We start from the raw sequence: 24,281 nt of genomic DNA on the forward strand, positions 1-24,281 counted from the left end.
CCTTTAATTCTGGATAACAACTTGCGCAGATGTACACATTCTCTCGACTGAGGAACTGTGACAAGGGTGGGACTGATTGGAGTGGTAATGGGGAAAAATGCTGAACCCTGAGCCCTGAAGATATATATCCAAGTGGTGGATTTGGGAAGTGTCAACTCAACCCTATGTCTGGCCCGGCTTTACAGCTGTAAGAGCAACCCTTTGAATATAAAATAAAACTCATTACCCGTAGAGACGGGATTTATTCTTATTACCATTTTCGTTATTACTACGGCCTTTTCCCCCTCCTATTATCCTATAGAGCGGCCTATGAGCAGGCAGGCAGCGTAAGACCTCTGTAGAAGCGAGCAGGTGGAGACCCTTAGAGAGAGAGAGAGAGAGAGAGAGAGAGATTGCCAGAGAGTCAGCAGAGATCTTGCCACCCGACATATGAAGCTATTGCATCTTGCTAAAATTAGGGTGTTAGTACGGTGGAAAGCCGTAAAGCAAAAATATATGTTGTATTTGCATGTGAAAAATGCCGGGAAATCTGATAATTTCTTTTCTTTTCTTTTCCTTTTTTTTTTAACTGCTCTGAGGGTGTTCACGGCTTGGATGTTATTTCCATAACCCTTGGCCACTCTATTTTATCTTTATACATCTATTTATATACACCTTTATTATCATTAGTCTGCCCGGTGTTCTGTCCGGATGTCGAGGCTCCGCCGGTCAAAACACCTTCAGGCCGGGTTCCCAACAAACGCTCTTGACGCCGAAAATTAATACCCAACAACCGACCGGGTCAACCCTGGAACCAACATCATTCCCACGCCACTTCCTCCCCTCTCCACAACACAAATAAAAGAAAAGATAAGGGAAAAAAAGGGGGAGAGAACAATCACAAAATCCCACACACAAAAGGAAAATCAAAAGAGGAAGAGAGAAAGAGAGAGAGCAGAAAGAAAGGGAAAGAGAACTTGGAAAGGAACTCGCCCACAGAAACCAACCACTGGCATGGCCATCCTCTCCTACCTCGTAAGGAGCCTCACCTCCTACCTCGCCCTGACCGTCTCCCTCTTCGGCCTCTCTTTGAAATTCCCGCGCGCCGGCTTCTTTGCCCGCTGTCTGGCCGCTTACGGCTGTCTCGTCGTCTGCGCCACCTACGGCGTTGTCGCCTCCATCGTCTTGCGCCTATTCGGCTACGGCGGCCTGTCGCAGTGGACCGTCGCACGCAGCTTCAAATGGGCCATGCGACTGTGTACCGGGTCGTGCTTTGAGGTCGTCTCCGGCACCGAACACCTCAGCACGCGCCCCGCTGTCTTCATCTCAAACCACCAGACGGAGCTAGATGTGTTGTTGCTTGGTGCGATCTTCCCGCCCTACTGCAGCGTGACGGCCAAGAAGTCGTTGTCACGCGTGCCGGTGCTTGGGTGGTTCATGACCCTGTCTGGCACCGTGTTTATTGACCGGGCGAATCGGGAGACGGCCCTGAAGGCGTTTGATGGTGCGGCGGACCAGATGCGGAGGGAGAAGCAGAGCGTGTTTATTTTCCCGGAGGGGACGAGGAGTTACTCTGCAGACCCAGTGTTGTTGCCGTTTAAGAAGGGGGCGTTCCATTTGGCGATTAAGGCTGGTGTGGATATTGTTCCTATTGTGGCGGAGAATTATGCGCACTTGTTGGATGTAAAGAAGTTGCGCTTCGAGGCTGGGACGATTCGGGTTAAAGGTGTGTGTGTGTGTGTGTGCATGTTCTTTTTCTCTCCCTGTTATCGTTTGCTTGCGACAAGCCCGTCGGGATAGGGAACACCCAACCCATTTATATATCCAAAATGGTCTGCGCACCTTGTCAGTGGAGAAATTTGGCTAACGCGCATTTAGTACTCCCACCGCTCAGCACCAAGAATCTCCAATCCAGTGATGTTGACGAACTGACCAAGAAGGCACGGGAGTCGATGCTGGAAGTTCTCCAGGAGATGTACAAGACGAGAGACACCGGAAATATGGACAAATCGTCATCTAGGAGCCCTGTCGCAATGGCTTCCCACGCCTCCTCTACTGCCATTGAGATTTAAAGCAGCCCGAAAGCAGTAAAATAGAGAGGAGCCGCAGAGAAGATACACAATGCGTCACCCCCCTTTTTTCCCTGTCTCCTAGGTCCGTTTTATATCGAGTACTACACCGCGTGGTCTCGATATTCCCCTAGCGGAAACAAATACAACGCTATCTCCCTCACTCACATTTATTGACATGAGATGGGCTTCCCCGAAATACCGAGATATTGCATGATGGAAACCATAATCGCCTTTTTTCTTTCTGTTTTCACTTTTCCTAATTTTCATTTACGACACGTATAAAACGGACCCTCACGCACAGACGTACATATAATGTATATAACTACTGGAACGGGATTTATGACGTGTCGGGAATTAACGACTTTTATTCCCAGCACTGTAAATGCCCATCATATCTCTCTACATGAGAGATACGCCGAACGCAACTGCTATCCAAGCAACGAAACACGTACCGACCTGGGCACTAGAAGGGATGCCCATCCCATCCGTGTCCTTCCCCTCTCATACAACATACAGACCTTTTCTTCTTTCTTCCTCCTTCTTACCATCGTGTTTTACTTGCCACATGTACAAGGTTTGCTCCTATTCCAATACCAGACCTCCGATTAACGTGTGCGCTTGAGCTTGAACACTTAGCCCCTTATTCCTGATTTCTATTTTTCCGTATCCATTTCCATTTCGTTGCTTGCCTATCTCCGCTGCACCAATAAGTAGGAGACGCCAAATTTGGCAGCACCGCGAAACTGGGTAGCGAAGCGGTTTTTGCCCCAGAAAACCCACTTCACCCCCTTCGACTTGCCTCCTCCTTTTCGCCTTGAAGCGGCCGGCATTTCCTATAAACACTTCCTGTGTACCTATACATTGTGCATTTCCAGCGCGTCTAGGAGTTTTTTTCCGGTGCTATTTATCTCCTTGTCTTTTTTCCGATTTTGATGTTTATTTCGCTGTTTTTGCTTTCTTCTCTTCCCATCCCTTTTGAGTGGTCATTTTTCTACCGCCAGTCTAAGCTGCCATCTGTATGTATGTGGGTACTTTTCAATATGACGATAGACGGATAGATAGGGCAATGTAAATATATAGACTTTTTTTTTACTTCCAATTTTGGAGAGAGATGACGGGTTATAAAGATAGGATATAGATAGATAGATAGATCTATATAATTTGACAGAGATTTACGATCGGTAGATCAACAAATATATAAGACAACGACAATAATCCTATCGGCCCAAAATATTATATGTGATAAATATGGGGTCCCTTTCAAAGCTACGGAGCAAATTTTCATAAATGGTCGTGATGTGGTTCCCCACTATGCTGCGGCTGGCGGTCGCAGTGTACAGGTGTCAGAAGTAACTACGAAGCATTAGCAGCCACCACAACGTAAAGAGGGAGCGTACGCTTACCGAAGGAACAGGAACCCCCCTTGGAGCTCCAAAGGCAGTTGCAGCATGTGCGGGCGCGGCCAGCAGGACGGTCGCGCGCAGGAGACAGGACACAAAATTGGAACGGCCCCTTGCCTCGCGCACAACCTGCGCAGGGAACAGGCGTATACTCACCGCGGGTATAAAAGAGCGCCACGTCTCCGTTTGGGCTACCCTGCACACGTATTTCTGTCCTACGAATAACTAGTTCCGAAGTCATACGCCAACAAAGGGGACGATGACATTCATCCGATAGGCAAGAGGCGCGACGGACAAATAACTGGCGAATCGGGTTGTGTCGTACAACACTTGCGTATGAAATCGCGTTTTGTCGGAGACAGTGGGAGCAGGAGGGGGGCGTGGAGGATAAAGACGCGCAGCGCCTCTCGAAGAGCGGGCGACGGGGAGGAACCGGCGGGGGAAGAAGGGGGGGGGGGATTGGCGGGGCCGAGAGAGGTGGAATCGGTGGGGGCAGGAGAGGCAGCAGCAGGGGACAACGCAGGGGCGTCCACCATCTCGTCATCTTCACGAACGCTGCCACCGCTGCCCACGTCCTCACCAACTGCTTCGCCTGCGTCCTCATCGTTATCCAAGGCATCCATGTTGTCATCGTCGCGTTCGACCCCCACAGCATCGTCGGAGGCAACCTCCTCAACAGGAGCGGGATCGCGCGCAGGAGGGGCATCAGGAGGGGAGCTGGGACGATCACGAGCAAGACGTGCGCTCTGGCGATGAGGAGTGAGAACTAGCAGCGATTAGCACCAGCAAAAAGCCAACGTAACCATTTGTTAAATGGCTACGCTCATAGTGATATATATACCTGTGGGCGTGGTGGTGTGGCTCGGCCCACAGCGGGCGTAGCCACCCAATCCACCACCTATACACTGCGACCGCCAGCCGCAGCATAGTGGGGAACCACAGTAAAGCAGATTGTACCCAGTGAAAACCCTTAAATCCAGACATAAATGCAGACCCAAACCCCAAACAAGACACAATCCGGCGCCCTTCCCCGCCCTCCCTACTCTCTCCCCTTTTAGTGCAAACATCCACATTTTCCACTCGCACAGGGCTCAACATCCCTCTCAATATCCACCAAGCGAAACTCATCCCACCGCGCCCCCTCCTCATGCGGTCCCATAGAATTCCCAAACCCACCCTCCCTACCCGCTGTCGCAAAGATGTAGTCATTCCCAAACGCTACAACTTCCAAACGCACCTCGGGCACTTCACGCCCATATAGCATAGCCCTAACCCCCGTCTCCGGCACCCCCCACAGCGAGGACGAAGACGTAGACGTAGACGGATATGGAGATAGATGTGAGAGCGGCGGCGCCGGAACAACAACATTTGCAAACTCCAGATCACGCAGCCAGGGTGCCAGCAGCGCCTCGCCCGTCATTTTAATATACGCCTCCTTCAGGGCCCAGTAGGTGTAGAAGAGGCGGATGCGGTGCGTTATGGATTCCTGCAAGTTCGCGGTGCCGCCGCCGCTGCTGCTCCTCGGATATGCCTTCATGGCAGCTAGTTCGTTTGCGGAGAAAACTTCGGCGAAGATGTCGATGAAGTCGTGCAGTTCGGCTTCTGTCCGTGGCGGGGCGCGGTGGCGGCGGGATGGGTCGTCGGTGCAGGTTATGTCTATGCCTATTTGAGGGGGGCTGGGAACGTGGTTATTATTATCATTGTGGTTGTTATTTGCGCTCGGGGTGTAGAGGGGTTGAGGGGAGGGCGTCTCATCCAAGCTTCGTGGTGAAGGGCTAATGCATCCCGCCAATGAGATGAGGGAAGCTTGGTGGCTGACGTTGAATTCGATATTTGGGACTGGAATCAGGGGATTCTGGTTTTGATTACCATCCGCAGGTGGAGATGGCTGCGGGGGGTGGGGGGGGATATAGCAGGGTCTTTTATGCGGGGCCGGAGTACGGCTGATGATGATTTGGTTCCAGGGGACTCGACATGTGCGGTGAATGAAGAGGTATTTCAATAGATAGGAGGCGAGAGACATGTGGCGGTCTGAAAGGTTGTAGAAGGCTTTTATGGTTGTTTGATCGGATTCTTGGAGGGTAGAGAGGAGGGGAAGTGATTGGGTTGTGGCCGTTAGAGGCCTGGTGTCAATGTACCATCTTGTTAGGGTTGGGGGAGAAGAAGATGGGAATGGCAGTGAAGCCATGCCTGCGAAGAGAAAGCAATATGAATATAATTATATGATGATCTCATATAATAAGTGTATGCAATGGTGTTTTGTATACGGATATTAACCACCCCGCGACAGTTAAACCTGCAATGCGGCAATGGAAGTATCAAAGTAGGATTATTTTGTGGATAGTAGAAAACCCAATTTCGCAATACAAGCAGAAACTATGCCAAAAAAGGGTATCATCAATGTCGTAGAACGCGTTGTAGTTGCGTGGTGTTTGTGATGGATGAAAGTTCGATGTTGCGCTAACTGCGGGACGGTCAGCTTAGTTTTAAACCGACAGGAGCCTCACTCGCGATCTTAGCGGCAGCAAGACTAACCAACCACCAATCTTCCGTGATTAGAACTATATCTAAAGATCTGTAGTTACTAACTGAGTCAAACTTGTTCGAAATATGCGGTAGAATACTAAAACAGTGATACCTGCCACACCAGCCTAGAGATCAACGAAACCAACTTTTAACCCTCCAGCTCTACCATCCCAGCTCCATAGAGCACAAGAACTGAACCATAACAAATATTATCGGTTTACATACAGCTCACCGGAACGGTGTTGCAGTCTCCAGACCAGACATCAGAAAGGACGACAACAAACCTCCCGTGACGAGGCAGGATTCAATGAGAGCTTCAAACTCGATATCAATCATGAGAAGATAGCATCGTGCCCCATATTTTATATCAACTCTTCAGCTACCGGGCGCGAAGGTGATGTGTAATCGAACGTGCACACACCCCCCAACGGCATTCGAGATTTGGTTAGATAGTCCGAAGTGGATACTGATCCTGGCGTTTATGCTCAATTTCTATGCCCTTATGATAGACATCAGCCCACCAGCCAACTGTGCTCCTCATCTAGATCCCTTCCAGCATGACTTAAGATTTCCTTTGTGCCATTCTGATTCCATACCCGCTGAAGCCTGTGGCAATGAAACTGTGTTGCATGATACTGCCGAATGTATGCTGAAAACTTGCATGAGGCAAATTCATTCAGGTTTGATTGAACAAAATAAATTTTGTCCAAAGAATAACCTCAATTGTTCCTGGATACCAAGAGGAGAGTTATCTGAGTTGATTTTTGATTTTGTAGTTATTTATCACAATGATACATACATCAAAAAAGAATGGATGTGGAAGCTGAAGTTGTTGAAAGCCTTGGACTGCTACTACTTGCCTGTCTCCATAGACAGCTTCCTTTCCCTGATTCAGAAGAAACTGACAGGCTTTATAAGAAGAAGTTGAAGAAAAAGAGTCTGCCACCGAATGCAAAGTATTAGCCTGGGTATGGACATCTTGGACGCTGCCAGTCAGATCCCCACTGCCACGATGCTTTGGGGCTACCAGGCTGAAGATCTGGTGAGGAATTCGGTGCGCTGCCACATTGGATAATGTAAGATCTGGCTGATGGTTCTGATCATGGTAAATGCATCTCTCCAATATCAACTTGAATTTGACCTGCACGCAAAGTCGCAAGAAGAATTAGATATTAGTAATCGATCAACTATAGTTTGGCTGTCCGGTGGATTCTGGGGCACAGATAGGGATAGGAAGTGAGCCAATTGCCAGGGAGAGGAAAGTCCAGAAGAATCCTTCGCGGGGCAACCATCTTCGTTGCAAAGTAACGGTGACAAGCACAATTGCTTGTTGGAGACCCTGGTACATTGTCCTATATCACGTGGTTTTTCATCATCGATCTCAGACTCTTTGCGACGGGGAGTCAGAGTTCGAGAATGTCGACTCGTCCAACTTACTCATTCATGCGATGACGATTACTGTGGGAGTTCTGGCCCTCCAAGGCGCTTTCTACGAACATTTGAAACTCCTACGTAAGGCTGCAGCAAGCCTGTCGCCGAACGAACCCCAAAAATGGAATTTTATTGAAGTTCGCACCCCGACGGAACTCGAACGATGCGACGGCTTGATCATTCCCGGCGGGGAGAGCACTACCATCTCCCTGGTTGCTGCTCGGTCGCAATTACTCGAGCCGTTGAGAGACTTTGTTAAGTGCGTTTCGTTCTTTTAGTAACGTTGACGGTTTTCCATACTATGTTCGCGTTGACTGACAATTGGATGCAATTTTTCAATAGATTCCACCGTCGGCCAACGTGGGGAACTTGCGCCGGATTGATCTTACTCGCCGAGTCGGCCAATCGGACAAAGGAGGGTGGCCAGGAACTCATTGGAGGCCTGGATGTGCGCGTAAATAGGAACCATTTCGGCAGGCAGACGGAGAGCTTTCAGACCCCGTTGAATTTACCCTTCTTGGCCGAAGGACGCCTGAAAAGCGAAGTTTCTGATCAAGCGACGACTTTCATGGGTGTGTTTATCCGAGCTCCCGTCGTGGAGAAGGTACTCCCATTCGTCAATGACATCCAGGTTGAGGAGCAGAAGCGGGAGGGGACAATAGTGGCGCCCTCACGCCATCCAAGGGATCCAGTGGCACGGAAGGCAATTAGTCACCATGTTGATGTGTTGGCAACGCTGCCGGGCAGGGCAGCTAAGCTTGCTGGGACGGGCGCAGACATCCATTCCGAGACGGATGCGGGAGACATTGTTGCAGTGAAACAAGGCAATGTTTTTGGCACCAGTTTCCATCCCGAATTGACGGATGATCCCAGAATCCATGCCTGGTGGTTGCAACAGGTTGAGCAGGCGGTGTTAAAATCGCGTGCCTCCCAGCAATAATGAATGAATGACAGTCGCATGCGAAGATGGCGGCTTCAACAACAAATGAGATACCCTACATGATGGATTTCATGGATCTGTTCGAATATCTGATAGAAAAATCCCCCTTCACATTGTGTACATAGAATAATGTAGAGATAACGCCGATATTTGCGCCACGATATTCCGACTCAGCCCACAATTATATCTTACCTCCCTTTCCCATACTCTTCTTCTTCCTTCCTTCGCTCATCAGCAATTGCCCTACCGTAACCACCACGTCCTGGATCGTATTCATCTCTATATTCGTCCCGAACCTGGCCACCAGATTTACCTCGTCTGTGGAGAACCAGTTAGCCCAATAGCAATTCCACAACCTCATCCTGCATCCAACGTACCCGTATTGTCGACCCTCCTGAAAGCCCGGGTCTAGATCTGTCCGAATTATGCGCTCATCCAGTTTCGTTCCTCCAATATATTTCATACAGTCGAGCGCGTCTTGATGGGTATAATATTCAACAAAACAGAAACCGCAGGGTGTTTTCGCAAACCGGTCGAGACCCATAACTAGCCGTTTGATCTCTCCGCATCTGTATTGGTCATTGTTAATAACCATCTTCTAACGTAAAAAGAAGGGTGTTCATCGACGCTGAGAAATATCTCTCACTTGGCGAACAGTTCATGTATCTGCTCCTCCGTCGTATAGAATGACCTATGTCGCATTTATGTTAATTGGACGTCAACCAAACATGATCTTGGCCTGTTGAAGTGCGGACATACAGGTTCCCGACATAGAGTGTAGTGGCATCCTTCAAAGGGTCAATGGGGTCTTCTTGGGGTCCATCTCTGTCGCCATGTTTCCTCCGTTTATTCTGCTACGAGCGAAGAGGTTTTGGTCAGTAATTCAATCCGACCAAGAGGGGGGGTGATAGACCAGCAATGACATACTTTTGATAGATAATATGCGCTCGGCTTGTCCAATCTTTCAATAGTAGGCCGCATCATGACTGTCGCGCTGTACTTGTATTGTCGTTTTTAAGTAGCGTTGTTCTCCTAGGTATTTATTTATTTGACGTTTTATGTAGGTATGTTTATTGTATGAGGTTTGTTGAGGACATCTGGAGAGCTCATTGCTTGGCGCGCTCCAACTGCAAGCCAAAAATTATTTTGACCCAAGGAAAGCCGTGGTTCCAGGCGCTACAGATCAATGACAGTCGAAGCTGGAGAGAGTACTCATTATCTCGCCTGCGCTCATACCAATGGCCGTTGATTCGATCCTATAACAGCCTTCCTGTCTTCTAAATAAATCAATATACCTTCGTGCAGGCGAGCTGGCGATACTTGACCCCGAAAGCTAGCTAACGCACCCACCCTAGCCATGCCGAAAGTCATTGATTACTCTCCTCCCTGGCTTTCCAGGCCGTCTCCAGGAGCTACGTTCTTTTTAGGCTCCAGGCCAGCGCATTCATCACCAGCAAATCGCATTGCGAAGGGTAAAAAAGATGCTGGTGACACGCGCGAGCAGCCGTATGTCGGTCCCAGGCGGGCTCTGGCGCGAAGAGGGACGGAGGTCTTCGCGGTCGTGGATAACCAGATTCGGTGGTCTAATCTTTCTACCTTGAAGGACGAATGGCAAACCGAAGTGCGGCAGAAGAGGGAGGAAGCAGAGCGGGGACGAGAAACGGAGAGGAGTCGGACGCATGAAGACGAGCACTCCCTGGGACATTCTGCGGACAAGCAGGCGTCATTCTACCGGGTAAGACAAATCAATCCATTGGGGTGAACATTATTGTTTAAAAGCTCTGTCTGTATCTAATATATTCTTCTAGGTTCTTACCGTACCGGTATACGGTCAGATAACACAACTGGTCCCTTCTCCAAATGGTAATTTCCTCGCTATCATCACGCCTCATACCATCCACGTCGCAATATTACCGGATTCTTCCCACCTTTCCGGTCCCGATTACTCCCCACTTAGGCTTAAAACGTTTCAGCTAGGCCCTACGACACACGTTATTCCAGAGGCCCCAGTAGTAACTGCCTTATGGCATCCGTTAGGAATCTGCGATAACCAAGGCGGGTGTCTCGTTACGGTCACTCGAGATGCTGCGGTGCGTGTATGGGAGATTGACAGGAATAGCCATTGGTCATTTGATAGGCCAACAGTGGCTGTCGATCTTAAAAAGCTGGCAGACGGGACGTCGATGGACGAGGACTTTGCGCCATCTGGGTTTGGACAAAACAAAGGGTTTTCAGCCGATTTCTTCGATATGGAAGTCTCCTCAGCTTGTTTTGGAGGCCATGGCTACGAAGATGAAGATGCGTGGGCACCAATGACTCTGTGGATTGCAATGCGACCAGGAGATGTCTATGCATTGTGCCCACTGCTGCCGTCAAAGTGGCAGGTTCCCTCGATTACGATACCGACTTTGACGACATCTGTTATTCATAAATTTGCTAGCGTACAGGGCGATCTGTCTGAACATGATCAAGAGAAGATGTATATCCAACAGCAGTATGACTGGCTGACAGAAATTGACAGTCAAGAGCCTCTGCCTCTTCCAGAAGAATCTGGGCTTTCCTCAATGGTTGAAGTTCGTGCTCGTCCTGCAAACCTAAGTGCCATACCAAAGCTACAAGGTCCATTTCAATTTGATCTGGGTGAGGAAATAGATGAATTGGACCTCACTGACATTTTGGTTATCGCTGCCAAAGCTGATGTCGAAGATTTGATGTCGGGGGAAGACGGCTATGCACTTGAAGATAACCTTCGGGAGGGTGTGTCAGCAACTGTAATATGCCTTGCTACCACAACTGGTAGGGTTCATATTTGTCTTGAGCTGGATGGGGTTGAAGGTCAATGGCTTCCCATGACAAGTAAGGGGGGCTTTACTGCTCCGGTGTCTGACCCATCTGAGTTACTGTTACTGGAGTCTTTGGAGACGGTCAGGGAGAAATATCAAACTCCAAACTCCTGGCCTCTCTTCACCGAGGATGCCCACTCCCGATATAACTTCTTCATCACCTCAACAAACAATGTCACCTTCCTCTCACTGTTGTCCTGGGCCGAAAGACTTGAAACAGAACTTCAGTCACCCGACCCCGCCGGTTCTGGATTCCGTATTAAGGTTCTCTGCGATGGATCGATAGCTCTTCGAGAACAAATTGTTCAAGTCACTGATCAGGAATCCATGACTACTAGTATCAATAAATTACCCACAGACCATCTTTCAAGCTGTCTAGTCCTTTACGACTACGACCTAGGTTATCTATTACTGGCAACCTCCACATCCCGTGTCCATGCCGTTATTCTCGATTCACCATCCTCTGAACCATTATCATTCACAAACGAGCTTTCCTTCGAAAACGATGCCACACACCAGCCATCACTTATTGCAACCCGTCGTTCAGCTTACCAGCCTTCCTCAGCATTCTACTCCACACCCCCACTGGCTTCGTTTATCGAAGATGTCGTTCCGCATGGCCATCGACATACTCTCAGGGAACCTATCAGGCTCTCGCCATCAACATTAGACCTCATTACCGCGGCCCATAGAATTTTAAGCGCTCACACCAGTTCCTTAGAGCGAGCCGCCTCGGACCTTTTCCGCCGCTGCGAACGGTTACAAGGCGAAATGCAGGACCAACTAAGCCAACTCGCAGAAATAGCGGAACGGATCAATAATATTTCTAATGGCATTGGACAGGATCGAGGGGGGGGGAAACTCAACGGAGGTGGAAACGAAGCGCGACCCTTAAATGCGAGAATGGTAGCGGCGGAATCCCGACAAAGGCAACTAGTGGACCGGTATAATAATATTCGCAATAAGATAGCCAAGGCAGGTGGCCGGCCGATGAGTGAGAAGGAGAAGGGTTGGGTGAGTGAGGTCGACAGACTCTCTGTTTTCCTTGCCCAGGCGGAGGGGAAGGACGACACGAAACACGCTGGCGAATTGGGTCGTAGGATGCAAACGGTAAGATAATTTTTATTTCGTCACTTTTCCCTTTCGTATTCCTTTTCTCCACTTCTTTGGTTCTCGCGAAAGGAGGTTGCTAATTCATTGGACTGGCAAACTAACATATCAAACAACCAAAGGCCCAATCTCTTGTGAAAAGCCTCCTCGCAGAGGTGTCTCGCATTTCCGAAGAGACAGCTACCACAGCCAATGTGCCCTCGACTCCAGGTACCCCTGGCAGCCATCAGCCGAAGGTCCCGCAACGGTTACAACGGGCCAGAATCGCAGAAGCTATGAACATGGTGGAGCGAGAGTGAGTTACCTTTGGGGATCCGCTTAACATGCCCTCGCTACTTTGCTTGCGTCATTGACTAACCACTGAACTCATTATCAGATCTGCTGTCATCGATGCAATTACCTCGAGGTTAGAGCGGCTTACTACCAGCATTAGTGACGCGAATTAGGATTATGAGAATCCCTTCATTTACCAGATATGAGCTCTTTTGCCTCTTAAAAATCTTCTTCCCACCTATTTCTTGGAGTTGATTGGGATACATCGCTTGTCATATCTTGAAGAGATGGCTGTCCGCCTTTTTTCCCTTGTGTTTTCCCCCTTTTTTTTGCCTTCCTTTTTCCACCTCAGAGGGGAATTCTATCAGGCATCAGGCAAACCTAACCCCGTTCGCATCGTTTCTAATATATTTCTCCTGTTTTATGCTAGGGCAGGAAAATACGATATCAGTTTTGAGAAAGATACTTTTAGGCATGCCATTATGTTCATGTAATGTTTTGCGTATAAAAATACGTACTGTACGTGCGTATGTGAAATGATGTGTTGAAATAAATATGGCCCGATCAAAAACAAGTTGCAACTCTATTGTATGTATAAACAATAGCCCCTTAAAAAAATCTCTAGCCAAGCACACAATCCATAATTCCCAGCGCGGGAGAGCAACGAAGAAATGAGAAAGAAAAAAATTGCTAACTGGTAATTCCTATCTAATGTATACAATTACTACGACGAAACAGAAATCTAATAGGGAGAAAAAGAAATGACCACACGCCTAACACTCCATCCAGGATGTCAAGAAAGGACCAGGACAACTAAACCAACAGCTGAAATATGCAAACAGACTGATGCCTCCCGAACGCCCCAACCGTCCGATAGCATTGACACATCGTTCGTTATTCTCGTGACAAAAAGAAAAGAAAGCAAGAAAGGAATTCCGGAGAATACCACGCCGTGTCTCCTAAAAGACTATATGGTATTCGGTATCCCAACCGAATTGCGCCTTTTAAAAAACCGCCTCTTCATGGGCAACCATCGGCCATGGGCTTTTGCGCACAAAATATCCGAAGTCAGGAAAGACGCTGGCAAAAACGGATGATGAAAAACAAAACCCGTACATCGGAAACCAAAAAAAAAAAAAAAAATAAAAAAAAAATAAACAAACAAACTCCAGGCTTCAACACACCCGTTCCCACTCTCCCTCCAAATCCACCGCTACCCCAACAACCCTCTCCATATCCTCCAGTATAGTCTTCCACGACGGCAACCGGAGCTTCTCCAACATCTCCTCCCACGGCGCCATCTCCCACACAAACTCGTCCCACCAGCTTTGGATCATCAGCTCCTCCGGCCGCGGCAGCAACGTAAACGCACTTGCCATCAAATGGTCCAAGGCCCTCTTCGCATTGCACCAAGCCAGATACGGCCCAATCAGAAACTCATGCTTCATTTGCTCGAAGGCGGCGACGAATTTCTCATACGTGTCCCGGTCCAGATGCAGGTTGACTGCGTGGCGGGGTAGCTTTGCTGTGGGGAGTAAGTTCGGGTCGTGGGTGCTGGGATATTGGGCTTTCCACTGGCTGAGGCGGGCGATAGAGTCCGTATGTTCTCTGAAGTGTTTGGGGTTTCGTTTGGAGCAGGTATAGAAATAGCGGTCGGCGAAGATGCGTTGTAGACGCCGGAATTGGGAGAAGCTTTTGCTTGCGGTCAGGAGCACTTCTTGGATTGCTTGGGAGAATTGGGCGGGCGCGATGAGGAGGAGGTGAGAAGGGGGCTTGAGCTTTTCTTTGACCAAGATGTAGGGATCGAGAGGTTCTATCATGGTCGGATGTGTGGATGTGTGGATGGGAGGTTTGGTTTGATAAGAGAGATTCTAAGGGTGTTGGAGTTAGTCGTGAGTGCAGCAATACTGCTTGCGCACGAAACGTATGAAAGAGAGGTTTATATGTACCTTCAACCTGTAAAAAATGAGATGCTTGTTTACATTTTGTTTGTAGAGAATTGTGAGGTAAAGAAATTCAGTGCTGTGTTAAACCAGGCCCCGATGTAGAGATTCACATTGAAGGCTTCGAGGCGATTCTGAGCACAACAACAAGTGAATTGTGAGGTAGTTTCCGGTAAACCCGCACTAGCAAAAGCAATAACACAAGGAATGTTATCGAAAAACAACCCTCTGTTGAGGAATAAAGCGGTTGAAATCGAAGCCTCGGGAATGGGGATCCTTTGACCAATGACGTGTATAAAAAGGAGTTCCCATAGAGGTCATATGAGATGAGAGAAAATGAGGAAAAGAAACCGATACAGGTCTAGAAGGAGAAATTTAGAGGAGCAGTTACTCTGGATGCAGCTTCTTTCATTTTCGAAGTTTGACAGTAGGGAACATAGAAATACGACCCGTAGGGATCAACGGTAGCATATCGAAAACACGCTGGTGTGCGAAGATATGACCCTTCGAAACGTTCATTAGGAGATATAAGCACTCCTAGAAAGAGCCGCCACAGAACTCAGAATAGAAAACAAAAAACTCATTTCAGCTATCCTCAGATTAGGGAATTCCATATCCACAATACACTGTCTTAAGTTGAGGGGTGTGACCCTAAACACGAAACATGGAAATATTTCAAACAACAAACTTCCCACTCCTTCAGCTTCAGAAGCAGACTCAGATATCTTTGTGTAGTATTCAGTGCAGCCAGATTGACGAGATTAGAGTGAGGTCGCGATTGCCTTCAGAAACCTATCGCAATCCACGAGGGGAATATCAGCGTATGAGTAGAAAGTATGAATGAGAAACCAAAACAAACAAAAAAAGCAAACAAGGAAGGGAGTAGAATATAATAATATACCTGGAAACACAACAAAAACTGCCTTCAGTTATTCGAAATCACTCCAGCACCGCCATCCACCAAATCACCAACAAGTTGATTGATCGTGAGAGCAGAAATATTAATCGGCTGCTCCCTGGCCACATCCTTGGCAACCATCTCCTCCCAGGTCGGATAGACAAAACGATCAATCGCCGCTTTCAACTCATTTGCCTGTCTCAGCGCCCCCGTAGCGCGCAGGACAACCCCACGCGGCAAGTCGTCCTTGTAAATGCCCATCCACTCCGCGAAGCTCCAGCATAGGGTCTTGAGTGAGGCGATCAGGCCGTCCCGGATATTGATGCAGTGGAAGCGCATGCTGTTGAGATACTCGCCCCACACTCGCAGGCGCATGCCCTGCTCCATTCCCTGGCAGTGGCTGTAAATGGTAAAGCCTAACGCGTGCTGTCTGCGGAGGAGGAGCATGGAGCCTCGGATTTGCATGGTGAGGATCTCGATGGAGGCGAGGAAGCGTTCGGTCTGGGCGGGGATGTGGGATTTGGTTATTTCGCCCACTTGGTGGAGTGGGTGCTGCGCGGCTAACTCTGCGGGCGGCAGAAGGGTGCTTCCGGGGTGCATGACGGGGTGGCCAGGAGAGGCGGCAGCGGTAGTGTTCGAAGATGGGGTAGGGTAGGAACTCCTCATATCGGCGCTTGAGCTGCTGGTGCTTTCGTGGCTTGAGGTGCTTTGGAAGCTTCCCATCGCGGCGATTTCATCACGCATTGTTGATGTCGTTGCTGGTAACATGGTGTTCAGCACAGTGGATCGAATAGCTCGTGTGCGACGGGGTTGGGGTGAACCGGTGCTGGTTCCTAGGATCTGGGGATCAATCAAGCTAAGATCAACACAACGTTCAGCCGGGAAATCTTGGGCGTTGTTGTTATTAAATCCAGTGTGGAAATGAGAAGCAAGGCCGAAGGGGTTGCCGTCCAACGAACGGGCCTCTGTTGTCGCTTGGTTGGCTTCAGTGAAGACCACAGGCGGAGCAGCTGATGTCGCAAATTCGTTGGCATGGTGACCCATAACACTACGTGTATGAAATTGCGCTCCTTCAGGGACGCCATTGTGGTATCCAGCGATTTCGAGATGCTGCCCTTGGTGGCCCGAGATTGGGGTTTGAGTACTGGGTAAATTGAACTTCTTGAAGCAAGGAAAAAGATACAAATATCAGACATCTGCTTTTTTGGGTTCTTATATAATGATATTATCAAGGTAAGTGGGTATTTTGAGCCTTACTTCTGGAGGAAACTCGACGTCCAGTCGATCTGGCAACTCATCCCAATCGGACCACGAGAGTTGCGAGCTCCCGCGTACTTCTTCAGGGGAGTAATCAGACATCCTCGGATGGAAGATGCTTATATATTCTCTCCGGGATCTGTGTTTTAATCAAATAACGAGCAATCGCGTCACCAACCCAGATCCCTGGATGCAAGACGATGTGGGATCAGGGCCTCAAAGAATGGGCAGTGGGCATGTGTTGATGAGATAGAATGAAAGAAAGTTTATGAGATGAAAAGAAAATAAAGATAATGTTTTGTTTTTAAAAGCATTCTCCTTTCATAAAGAAATGTGCGTGTGCGGTCAATGAGCCAAACACGCATGTTCAACTTGATAAAGCTGAGGGGTATCAGGAAAATTCACATAGATGTTGCAGAGAAAAATCCAATTTCTTTTTCTTTTTGCAATTGACCTGGTATACTAGTTACACAAAATGAAGGAATATCATGGTCCGGTATATAGCAGCTTCTTTTTCTTTTCTCATTCCTTTCATCAATATTCATTCATTGAACACTAAATCCCAGGTTAGTATATCGCCCCTTGCTTGGCCACTCTGCGCGGAGCTGATATGCTTAAGGGAGGGAAGGGGAGAAATGACAGAAATGGCATACCGTTCAATGAGGTGAACCCCCGAAGCCGTTTCGACAATCCCGCTAACCTGTCCTGGCTGCAGGGCAAAGGCGGCTTCTTCGAATTCAGTTTGCATTTCCCCCCGACCGAAGAAGCCCCTGGAAAATTAAATTAATGAGTTATCAGATCTCCAGAAAGGAAAAAGGATAGAAAATTGACACGACTAACAAATCACCCTTCTTCCTTGCACTACTACAATCCGATTCCGACATCGCAATGTCCCCTAGCGTCGCCTCCCCAGCTCTGATACGCCGCTCATGACCGCGCAAGATCTCCAATGCCTCCTCCTTAGAGCGTGTGATCTCAGACTCCCGCCAGCTGCTCGGCCGTCGACTCTCGCGATGTTTGATCAGAAGATGGCTAGCGCGGATTTTGCCCTCAACAGAGCCGCCACCGCTGCCACCCGAAGCGTAACGGTCAGCGGGGCCGCTGTGGTGCTCCGCCATGTATACCTTGAGCTTCTCGGTGTCCGTGCCGGTGGGGGGTTCCCATCGCGATTCTTTGGTAGCAGGGTTGAAGTAGTAAGGGAGGTTTTTGGAATTTGAGTGGCGGACTTCCCAGCCATGTGGGAGACCCGATTCATACTGGATGTATGGAAGTGGACGCAATGCGGTGTTTCTAAGTTAGGAATGGTCGGTCAATCGAAAGGAGGGGGGGTATCATGGAGGGGTAGCGTGGTAGTGTAAGGGTATGAGGGGCAGCATAAATGAGGTATTGATGGGCACTCGGGAGGCAACATACCATGATGAAGTATTATATTTTGAATGGGATGGAAGGAAATCGCCGGGTGTAGGGTAGGTATAGGGATAAGAAAAGAGCCAGGGATATGGTGATATCACCAGAGGTCGGAGGAGAGTTGGAAATCTGCGGGCGGCTCCAATGACATGGGGAATAGGCTTCGCACTTGTCCTGAACCGGTTAGGCGTTGCACGATGACACCTGTTTAAACTTCCACGCCTTGTTTCATGATCACTCGATAGCATACAGATCTGTAGACTGCACTGTATATACGAACGTACTCTATCAATACAGACACCAGAAGGGTAATCAGGCCCCACGAACTTAAGGCAAAGTGACAGCGCCAATATTAATCACTGGTGTCAATCCTCCCTTTTGGAGAGCGATCCCCATCCAATAAGAAGGGGGAAAACACCGTGTGCTAATATGTACCACATACCAGAGTGTAAGAGGACATGTATGTATGGAGGAAATAAAGAGTTAACGGGTCCATCCATGGCGACTATGATACCAGAATGTTTGCGGGGGAGATTGGCAGTTTATTTTGAGTTGTGAATTAATGGCTGGACGCCGCGGTATTACGGGAATGGTATACATAGTGTTTTGGTTGTAGCGGCCGATGAGGACATGCTCTTGCTCAAAACCAGGCTTGCTTCCCATTTGCCCGTGAGATGGCCAAATGGAGTGTTCTAGTATTATATCCTCCTTCACACGGTGCCATGATCGACACAAACTGTATTCAAGAAGGCTGTTTGAATTGAACATGTCATCGATGCTTGGGCCTTCTACTCCGTAGGATTTTTGTGGGATGATATACTCCGTACATCATTACCTAAATTACTGTATACAACTTACTGTCCAGACATAATATTGAAATTCTAAATTACGGATTAATATATCTCGTACTGTGTTATCAATAAGTTTGTCCATGGCGTTTGGTATGGCTTTCTTCTATCCAAAAATTGCCTGCAACATCACCCAAATAGGGTTAGCGCACCGTTTGATGGGAAACCTCCATCAAACCTCCTTCTGCTTCCTCTTGACAACATCACTCCGGTCATAAACACAGTCATCCCACCTTCGCGTCATCAAGGGCACGAACACCTCCGCCACCATCCCGCTATCCGTACGCTACGTTCTTGTAGTTATCCTACCCGGTGTCGTTCAGTGAGAAAACTCTCTCGCTCTCTCATCAAAAATGTCCGCTGCATCTCCCATGTCCTCCAGTGGCGACCAGGTGCAAGGTTCCAGCCAGATCCATTTCCGCTTTTGCCGCGAATGGTGAGTTTTTCTTCTTCACTTTCAAAGACAAAGGTTTCCGAGAAGAGGAGAGACAAAAGAAAAGAACAGTCACAAAATCAACGAAATTCAAGACTAACATTTCGCATTTCACAGTTCCAACTTACTCTACCCAAAAGAAGACCGCAACACTAACACCCTCATGTTCACCTGCCGAACGTGTCACGTTGGCGAGCCCGCCTCCTCCCCCTGCGTATACCAGAACAAACTCAACAACCAAGTAGGCGACACGGCCGGTGTGACTCAAGATGTGGGATCTGATCCTACGGTTGGTCTCCCCCTGTGTATCCTATGCGGAGAAGATATTCAATATTGCCAATAACATTTCCTTACTTTGCACCTTTTCCATCGACGAGCATGGATCATATAATGCCGTTATGACCGCACTGATTTCACCTGAGATTTTACTTTATTTTTTCCCCTTCTTCTGTTTGTCTTTGTTTTTTCTAGCACCTTCGCACTTCTCCCGATATAGAAAACTTCTCTCCATCCAGACTTTTGGCTAATGAGAAACCCCTTTTGATTTCCTGTTTTGCACAAATCACAGCTGCCCCGGTCAAACAAGCTTTGCCCTAGCTGCGGCGAAAACGAAGCAGTGTTCTTCCAGTCCCAACAGCGGTCGGCGGAAACGGGAATGGTATGCATTTACCTATATATCTTCCTTTGGCTGTTCCCTGTTTGCGCAAGCTAACGTTGGGTATTCCGGATAGAAACTCTACTATGTGTGCTGCACTTGCGGTAATGTGTTTACTTGATTCCAGGGAGGGCGGTTGCTTTTCTTCTTTTCTTTTCCTTCTTTTTGGATTTATACCCATTCGACGGAGTTTGTGGAATTAGGTGAGCTGGATATTAAGGCGTTCAAGAGGGCTCTATAGTTGTGCGCATGCCTAGGTTGAGTGATTTTATCTTTATTTGTCTCAACATTCTGTGTCGGGATACACATTCCAGCTTGGTTATCTTAAAAATGATATTATGCAAGCGGTAGGAAAGAAAATAATACAATATATATATTCTATACGATAATCTTACAAATGCATGGGTGCCAATGATAATATCTTCGACCAGCCTTTCTTCTGCAGTTCCTTTCCAACAACACCTATTGATAGTTGTCAGGATATATGCACTCCCCATTTAAAACTAAAGAAAGCAAGAAAGATAGGAGAAACCACCAGGACTAACCGTTCAATCTTGTCCCGATCGGATCCCCAGACTTATTAATAAGTACGCACGCGTTATCATCAAACTTGACGAAACTGCCGTCAGGCCTCTGAACGTTCCTCGCCCTGACTACTACAGCATGGCGGACGTCCCCTCGTCTGACCTTGTTCGCAATGCCGCTGCTAACGCCGCCCATCTCGGGGCCGAAATTCCGCTGTTTCTGCACGACAACGATGATACGGTCGCCTGTGATTATTTTGGGGATCATTTTGATATTAGATATTTGGCGTCGCTTTAAATGGAGGACTGAGAGGGACGGGAGGATATGAGGGTAGGGTTATATATCCCGCGCAAAACTCACCGATTGTGGCTGCCCGTTTCATTCTCAGGACACTGGCGCATTCGACGATGGCTGCTCCGGAGTTGTCGATGCAATTAAGCATCGTCTGGTTTCAACGAGGAAGTGTTAGTGGATATAGCTCTCTCTCTCGTGCGCTCGCTCTACCATTTGCCAGTTGTTTAGAAACGGGGCCTACCTTCAATTGGATCATCTTGGTTGCATGACTTGGTCTCTATCCCGCCTCCAATTCTGTTCCGCTGCTTTGTTCTTTTCTTTTTTGCCGTGGATGATTTCCATATTCAAGAGATTCGAGATCCCTGTCGCTTAATAAGCAGCCGAATATCTTGGTTAAGGATGAACTATATTCCGTAAATCTCCCAAGAAAAGACAGCCAATCAGCACCCGAGCTCCCCTTTCTCAGTGGCTTAATCGCCGCCTGCGCAAAATACGACATGCAAAAGCCTCATCCCAGCCTTGGGTCCTCAAAGTCGTTTGTTCAAAGATTCTGGGGAAGGGAAAACAAGAAGAGCCATGCTGCCGTTGCTGTTGTGTTGCCCACAATGATCGCGACTCTGCGGTTAACTACGTCCAACACCAACTGAACTATAGCAGCGTTGGTTTCCCCAGGTTTGAGCATACTGCTTACAATTTTATCCATCCCTTGTTTCATATATCCATTTGTGTATTTTATTCCATATTATCCTTCCTACGTTCAGTTTATGTAATAGTCCTTGCCGAAACACCCCATTGACCGCGTTGTGGAGTGAATATTCCCGCGGTTCCAATGGCGCCCAAGATACCGCCTCCTGACCGCAAAGAGAAGTTGACGCTTTCTCAACTCGCCAGCTATGATGATGTGATCACAGATGCTCTGGTTGATCGGGTTAGCATCCCTAAAGCAAATTCAAGACATATGGCCCCAACTTTCATCACATACGTTCTGGCGCATTTCTATAAACTAACTTGGAAGCTGGATGCTACCTTATATACGGTTAAAAGGCCTACTTCTGGACAAAGATCCGCAAAAACCGAACCAAGTATATCTCCTGCAGAGGCATCCTTGAAGAGCAGGTCACCGCCATCCTCCTCCATGATGTCATTGTCGGGAAAGACGTGCCAAAGGCTGAGAAAGCACTCCTGGCAATTCCGGGGCTGAAGAAATTCGTCGACCGCTTGAAATCCGATCGAGAGAAGGAATGGTTTCGTCGACACCTGCGCAAATACATCTCCATCTACCTGCCCGATTGCCCTTTCGAGGTCATGACCACCAATCGCTATACCATAACCATCCACGAAGCGGCTGTTTCTGCGCGCAAGTACATCGCATCGGGAACAACGATACGCGGGCTCAGCGGCACGCTTGTACCCATGACCCGCGAGGAGGAGATAGATCTCGATTTGACAAGGAAGGATTTCAGCATTGTGATGTCGAGCCGGAAGAAGACGCCGTCTATCTTTCTGGGCCCAGCGCGTTTTGCGAATCATGATTGTAACGCGAATGCGAGGCTCGTGATGAGGGGCCCGGAAAGTATGGAGGTGGTCGCCATTCGAGATATTGTGGTTGGAGAAGAGATTACCGTCTCATATGGAGAGAATTACTTTGGTGAGGATAACTGTGAATGTCTCTGTCATACTTGTGAGCTAGCGCTACGGAACGGGTGGTCTCCAGATGGTGCTATGATCAGTTCCGGAACGAATAGTGGTGCCTCCACGCCATCGGAATTATGCGAGGGACGAGGTCCATCTACTTTGTCGTCGCCGTCCTCGCCGGGGTCTAGTAATAATAATAGAAAAAGGAAACGCAATTCTGAGCTACAGCTTCTCTCCGCCGAGAGTTCTACCCCGTGTAGAAGGCGGAAAGTGGAGCGAAAGGCTTCGAACTTGAGGCTTGAAATGTCCATGCCTAGCAGTCCAGAAGCTAGTGAACCTTCTTTCCTCTCCACTCTGGATCACTCTCTTTCCGAATACGCAAGCAGTTGCAAGGACCGTATTATTGATGAGCCTTCAACTCACGCGAATGGACTAAATTCTCATAACGAAGCTGAATCTCTCCAATCGAGCGATGAATTTAAAGCTGCTTCCTTTACAAAAAACAAAACGGCTTACTCCCCTTCTGGCGCGGATGAAACACACAGCTCCTCCGTCACCTCTACATCTGCATCCACAGAGGCAACCTCAATATCATTAGACGTGACAACAGTACAAATAAAAACAGAACCGTGGGAGGAACGCCAAGTGGTAGCAGTCCAGAGAACTGAGAACAATACCAGAAAGCAGAATCGTCCCACAACACGCGGTCATCCCACGAGTCGGGTTGCACGAGTTACTGAACTGATCTCTGAAGACACCAACGACGAGGGTGAGCTATCCGACCTGTCGAATTCCTGGGAACTGAACGATGCAGACATGCTAGTTGTCAAGCGGGAACATAGTCGACAACGAGACCAGGTGCAGAAACGGGAATTACGGAAACGTCGGGGACGAGGAGAGCCAGAGCGGGAGCCGGAACCGGAACCAGAACCAGAGCATGACCAACCCTCCTCAAAAAGACGGAAAACCAACCGCATGAAAGTCCTCAAAACGATTGAGCACGAGGAGCCCTCCCCGCCCCTCCTCCGCTTCCCTGGTGACTATACAAAAACCCCCAAACTCCTCGGCCAGCGCTACGACCGCTGGGTCGACTGCAACACCTGCAACGCTTGGTTTGTGCAAGGCGACTCATATTTCACGCGCAAGGAGTGTCCGCGCTGCGAGCGCCATTCAAAATTGTATGGGTATCAGTGGCCGAAAACGGATCGGGAGGGGAGGGGCGATAAGGAGGAGAGAGTGATGGATCATAGGACTGTTCATCGCTTTCTGACGTCTGACGAAGAGCATCGTATTCATAGGAGGGATCGTGGGGTTAGCTTTGGGTTTGGTGGGGGTGGTTTTGGAAGTGTTGAAAGTCCGACGCCGGGGAGCCCGGATATTAGGACTGATACGGAAGGGGGTAGCGAGTTTGGGGACGAGAGGAGGATGACGAGAGCATCCAGAAGAGCAGTTAGGGAGTTGAGGATGACGATGTAATGGTGAGTTCCGATTGTTTTCAATATCTTTCTCCTATTTCGGTATGTCGGAGAGCTAACGTGATTGTCAGTGTTTCTTTATGAAAATTTTCCGCCGGATTTATCATGTTAGATTTCCTATTGTAACGACAGTACCCCTTACTCCTTTTCCAACTATTTTTCTTGTCCCCCAATGTTTCATTTGCTTTGTTTTGCTTTGCTTTGGCTTCTTCGTTTCTCATTTCAAATATTTGGATGGAGTATTGTTTTTGTTCAGAGGGACATCACGGAGTTTTATTTTTATCTTTTTTTTATTATTTTTATTTATTTATTTTATTCACCTTTTTTTCGGATATTT

General features: G+C 48.3%; 11 protein-coding genes across 11 annotated transcripts; 5 read left to right on the plus strand and 6 right to left on the minus strand.

Moving 5' to 3' along the window:
* Positions 1-993: 993 nt before the first annotated feature.
* Positions 994-3,142, plus strand: HCBG_04560 (1-acylglycerol-3-phosphate O-acyltransferase SLC1; the record flags this gene model as incomplete). Its single annotated transcript, XM_045431609.1, has 2 exons — positions 994-1,705; positions 1,858-3,142. The coding sequence occupies 2 exons, from the start codon at positions 994-996 to the stop codon at positions 2,049-2,051; spliced, it is 906 nt and encodes a 301-aa protein (XP_045288162.1).
* A 575-nt stretch (positions 3,143-3,717) lies between these two features.
* HCBG_04561 (4'-phosphopantetheinyl transferase NpgA) lies at positions 3,718-5,639 on the minus strand (the record flags this gene model as incomplete). The annotated part of the gene is made up of 2 exons (XM_045431610.1): positions 3,718-4,217; positions 4,538-5,639. 2 exons carry the CDS (start codon positions 5,637-5,639, stop codon positions 3,718-3,720), a joined length of 1,602 nt encoding a protein of 533 aa, XP_045288163.1.
* Positions 5,640-7,425: 1,786 nt separating this feature from the next.
* HCBG_04562 (glutamine amidotransferase subunit pdxT) lies at positions 7,426-8,532 on the plus strand (the record flags this gene model as incomplete). Its single annotated transcript, XM_045431611.1, has 2 exons — positions 7,426-7,667; positions 7,751-8,532. The coding sequence occupies 2 exons, from the start codon at positions 7,426-7,428 to the stop codon at positions 8,346-8,348; spliced, it is 840 nt and encodes a 279-aa protein (XP_045288164.1).
* HCBG_04563 (nuclear cap binding protein subunit 2) lies at positions 7,945-9,332 on the minus strand (the record flags this gene model as incomplete). The annotated part of the gene is made up of 5 exons (XM_045431612.1): positions 7,945-8,666; positions 8,726-8,917; positions 8,995-9,039; positions 9,108-9,202; positions 9,276-9,332. 5 exons carry the CDS (start codon positions 9,330-9,332, stop codon positions 8,537-8,539), a joined length of 519 nt encoding a protein of 172 aa, XP_045288165.1.
* A 188-nt stretch (positions 9,333-9,520) lies between these two features.
* HCBG_04564 (uncharacterized protein) lies at positions 9,521-13,068 on the plus strand (the record flags this gene model as incomplete). Its single annotated transcript, XM_045431613.1, has 4 exons — positions 9,521-10,083; positions 10,157-12,301; positions 12,424-12,596; positions 13,005-13,068. 4 exons carry the CDS (start codon positions 9,706-9,708, stop codon positions 13,066-13,068), a joined length of 2,760 nt encoding a protein of 919 aa, XP_045288166.1.
* A 574-nt stretch (positions 13,069-13,642) lies between these two features.
* On the minus strand, positions 13,643-14,394 carry HCBG_04565 (uncharacterized protein; the record flags this gene model as incomplete). The annotated part of the gene is made up of 2 exons (XM_045431614.1): positions 13,643-13,654; positions 13,759-14,394. 2 exons carry the CDS (start codon positions 14,392-14,394, stop codon positions 13,643-13,645), a joined length of 648 nt encoding a protein of 215 aa, XP_045288167.1.
* A 1,048-nt stretch (positions 14,395-15,442) lies between these two features.
* HCBG_04566 (uncharacterized protein) lies at positions 15,443-16,774 on the minus strand (the record flags this gene model as incomplete). The annotated part of the gene is made up of 2 exons (XM_045431615.1): positions 15,443-16,573; positions 16,673-16,774. The coding sequence occupies 2 exons, from the start codon at positions 16,772-16,774 to the stop codon at positions 15,443-15,445; spliced, it is 1,233 nt and encodes a 410-aa protein (XP_045288168.1).
* Positions 16,775-17,217: 443 nt separating this feature from the next.
* On the minus strand, positions 17,218-18,742 carry HCBG_04567 (peptidyl-prolyl cis-trans isomerase ssp-1; the record flags this gene model as incomplete). The annotated part of the gene is made up of 4 exons (XM_045431616.1): positions 17,218-17,227; positions 17,513-17,962; positions 18,364-18,405; positions 18,678-18,742. 4 exons carry the CDS (start codon positions 18,740-18,742, stop codon positions 17,218-17,220), a joined length of 567 nt encoding a protein of 188 aa, XP_045288169.1.
* A 538-nt stretch (positions 18,743-19,280) lies between these two features.
* Positions 19,281-20,136, plus strand: HCBG_04568 (DNA-directed RNA polymerase II core subunit RPB9; the record flags this gene model as incomplete). The annotated part of the gene is made up of 4 exons (XM_045431617.1): positions 19,281-19,363; positions 19,478-19,649; positions 19,929-20,018; positions 20,092-20,136. 4 exons carry the CDS (start codon positions 19,281-19,283, stop codon positions 20,134-20,136), a joined length of 390 nt encoding a protein of 129 aa, XP_045288170.1.
* A 270-nt stretch (positions 20,137-20,406) lies between these two features.
* Positions 20,407-21,143, minus strand: HCBG_04569 (50S ribosomal protein; the record flags this gene model as incomplete). The annotated part of the gene is made up of 4 exons (XM_045431618.1): positions 20,407-20,477; positions 20,561-20,785; positions 20,901-20,985; positions 21,076-21,143. 4 exons carry the CDS (start codon positions 21,088-21,090, stop codon positions 20,407-20,409), a joined length of 396 nt encoding a protein of 131 aa, XP_045288171.1.
* A 520-nt stretch (positions 21,144-21,663) lies between these two features.
* Positions 21,664-23,945, plus strand: HCBG_04570 (SET domain-containing protein; the record flags this gene model as incomplete). Its single annotated transcript, XM_045431619.1, has 2 exons — positions 21,664-21,762; positions 21,879-23,945. 2 exons carry the CDS (start codon positions 21,664-21,666, stop codon positions 23,943-23,945), a joined length of 2,166 nt encoding a protein of 721 aa, XP_045288172.1.
* Between the last annotated feature and the right edge of the window lie 336 nt (positions 23,946-24,281).

The sequence above is a fragment of the Histoplasma capsulatum genome, assembly GCF_000150115.1.
Source record: "Histoplasma capsulatum G186AR genomic scaffold supercont2.5, whole genome shotgun sequence".
Lineage (NCBI taxonomy): Eukaryota > Fungi > Ascomycota > Eurotiomycetes > Onygenales > Ajellomycetaceae > Histoplasma > Histoplasma capsulatum.